The sequence below is a fragment of the Macrobrachium rosenbergii genome, chromosome 10, assembly GCF_040412425.1.
Source record: "Macrobrachium rosenbergii isolate ZJJX-2024 chromosome 10, ASM4041242v1, whole genome shotgun sequence".
Lineage (NCBI taxonomy): Eukaryota > Metazoa > Arthropoda > Malacostraca > Decapoda > Palaemonidae > Macrobrachium > Macrobrachium rosenbergii.
In genome coordinates, this window is record NC_089750.1 from 23,752,553 (window position 1) to 23,755,052 (window position 2,500).

At 40.1% G+C, this 2,500-nt stretch overlaps 1 protein-coding gene across 5 annotated transcripts in view; it reads left to right on the forward strand.

Annotated features, from left to right (window-relative positions):
- LOC136842560 (protein Shroom-like) overlaps window positions 1–2,500 on the forward strand; it is a 981,749-nt gene that overhangs the window by 841,521 nt on the left and 137,728 nt on the right. For all 5 annotated transcript variants that reach the window (XM_067110017.1, XM_067110016.1, XM_067110019.1 and 2 more), the window contains exon 4: window positions 1–1,283. This exon is cut by the window's left edge and continues 1,637 nt beyond it. In XM_067110017.1, coding sequence (XP_066966118.1) covers window positions 1–1,283 — 1,283 coding nt within the window. The remainder of the gene's footprint in view (window positions 1,284–2,500) is intronic.

The following is a 2,500-nucleotide window of genomic DNA, read 5'->3' on the forward strand; positions in this document are numbered from 1 at the left end:
GAGAAGGGAAGTGGAGTAGAGAAGTTGAGAGAAATAATGAGATGAACAATTTGAAGAAGTTTCCTTCATATTCTTATACTCAACCACTTTCACAGATAACTGAAGCCCCTTCAGCAGAGATGCGGGAAACTCCTAGATCTCCCACTCGTAGCATGCAAAGCCCAACAGTGGATTGTAGCAAGCCTCCATCTGTAGCTGAACGTATTCATGAACTAGAAAGGCAGTCCAGGACCACGGTCTCTGAAAATTCTACTCGAGGACCCCGTGATCAGAGTAATTCAAGGGAAAGAGATAACAGGGAAGTGAGAGATCGCCGAGACTCAAGGGAAAGGGAACCGCAGGAGATGAGGGAGAGAGACTCCAGAGACTGTAAGGACAGAGGAACAAGGGAATCTCGAAGGTCCCTAGATGAATCTTGTTCTCAGGAGGTACATGATCTTGGTCAGACACCAGAGGTTAGACCTGCTAGAGAATCTAGGGACCCTAGTGAGACACGGGGTCATCAAAGAAGAGGATCTAGGGATTCCCAGCGAGGAGACATGAGACTCGATTTTTCACGCCTTGAACAAAAAGAACCACCTTCTTTGACTGGCAGTGATACCCTTAGATCTCCAACAACCCCTGGTTCTGCAGGCTCTACTTCTTCCAGATCACCTACTTGTAAAGAACAAGACAGTGGTAGGGCTTTTGTTCATGAGAATTTCCAAAACATCTTGAATACATTTACAGAAGTTGACAGAGGTGATCGCATGGATAGACTAAGCAGTAATGTGTCATATTCATATTTAGACCCAGAGAAAAGACGAAAAGTTCCAGATGCCACCCTTAAGAGTATACAGAAACAAGCTGTAATGTCATTTGTTTATGAACGTCATGGTGGTCGAGGTATGACTGGTCAGTCGGTCAGTGATCTCAGTTCTGCTAGCAGCCAGTCTAGCTTGATATCATCACATTCTGCTCCAGAAACAACTCAAGCCAAGTGGAGCACTGTTCAACAGCAACATCCATCTAATCAGAATATGCGAACAGACAAATCTGGTAAAGCTGGCAAGGGTATGGCCCGATTGGGTCGTGTACCAGAAAGTGAGGGTGACGAACAGACTGTGCGTCATTCAAGACGTCGCTCTATGAGTGGACGTGATTCTGGCAGTGAATGTGGCACTGAAGACCTCTCCCGGGGAGGTTCCCAGCGCTCATCACTTGCTTCTGATGCAGCATCATCAAGGGGAGAACAGCCCCCAGCTTTTCCACAAAAGCAGGCCCAACAGCATCCCCATCCAGAGGTAAGTGTTAAAAGATTCTTATAATTTGTTTTATATTTTGTTTCTCTAAGAATGTTTGGTAAGAAAACTGTTGGTAATGTAGATGGTAGAAATATCTTGATGGCAACTTTAACAGTGGAAATGTAGTCTTTGGGTAGGTAATGAGTTTTGTGGTTTTTTTTTTTTTACTACTAAGCATTTTTAATCTTAATGCTCCTTCTCGTGTCATACCCAGTGTATTTGTGTGACGATAGAGACTTGGGAATATTGTTTGCAATCACTACGATTTCTCCTTTGATTACGAATTCTCTTTTGACATGTTTTTTACTAGGCTTTAATTAATTTTCTGTTGAAGCTTTCTGCTCTCATTGTGATATTCTGTTAAATAACTGGAAATTATTCTTCTAGTGAGTGATTCAGTTATTTTTTATTCAAGGCAAATGTTTGTAAGATTAATCAAATAGCTGTAAGAGTATCTGTTTACACTTTGTTATATTATTTATACAATTGCCAAAAATGCAGTTGGTTTGTGAGGGAAGAGTAACGAGTTTCCAGGGATAAATTTTTCATGAGTGGGTTTCGTCTATTTGAAAATTAAAACTGAGAAAAGGTTATTGATTTAACGAGCACACTAACGCATTTTATATGAGGCTTGGCAAAGCACGTGTTATATCATTTTAATGTAGGCTTGGTTGAACTGGAACTCAAAAACCCAATCAGAGTGAAATGAATTAGAAAGAAAAGTAAACTAGTGTTAATTAGTCAGGGAAGTTTTATCACCGAAAGACGCCTTTTGACGGCAGTAGGAAAGGAAAAGAATTAGACAGCAACAGGGAGAGAATAGTCTAGAGATACAGTGTTGAAATGAAGAAAAATTGAATTGACAGAGGTGGTTATTTGCATTTAGGCATATTATGTAAGGGGTTGTTTACTTTTAAAGAATACTTTTGAAATTTTGTTGGGTACCTTTTGATGTTCATAGTTATTTTACAATGGCGTATTTTGCGTAAAATTATGGTTACTTGCGTATGTTTCTAGGTTTCCCTTAAATTAGAAGTTTGCGTACCTCTTCCAATTAGTCCTTGTGATCATAGTTAAATATAGTTTCTGTATATGGAGACTTGCACTTTCATTTTCTCTTATTAAATACTTGTTTTTTTTAGGGGTGGGGTTTCATTTCATCCTAAATTTCGTGAATGAAGGGGGCATGGTGTTAAGGCCGTGACTTGGGGGTTCTC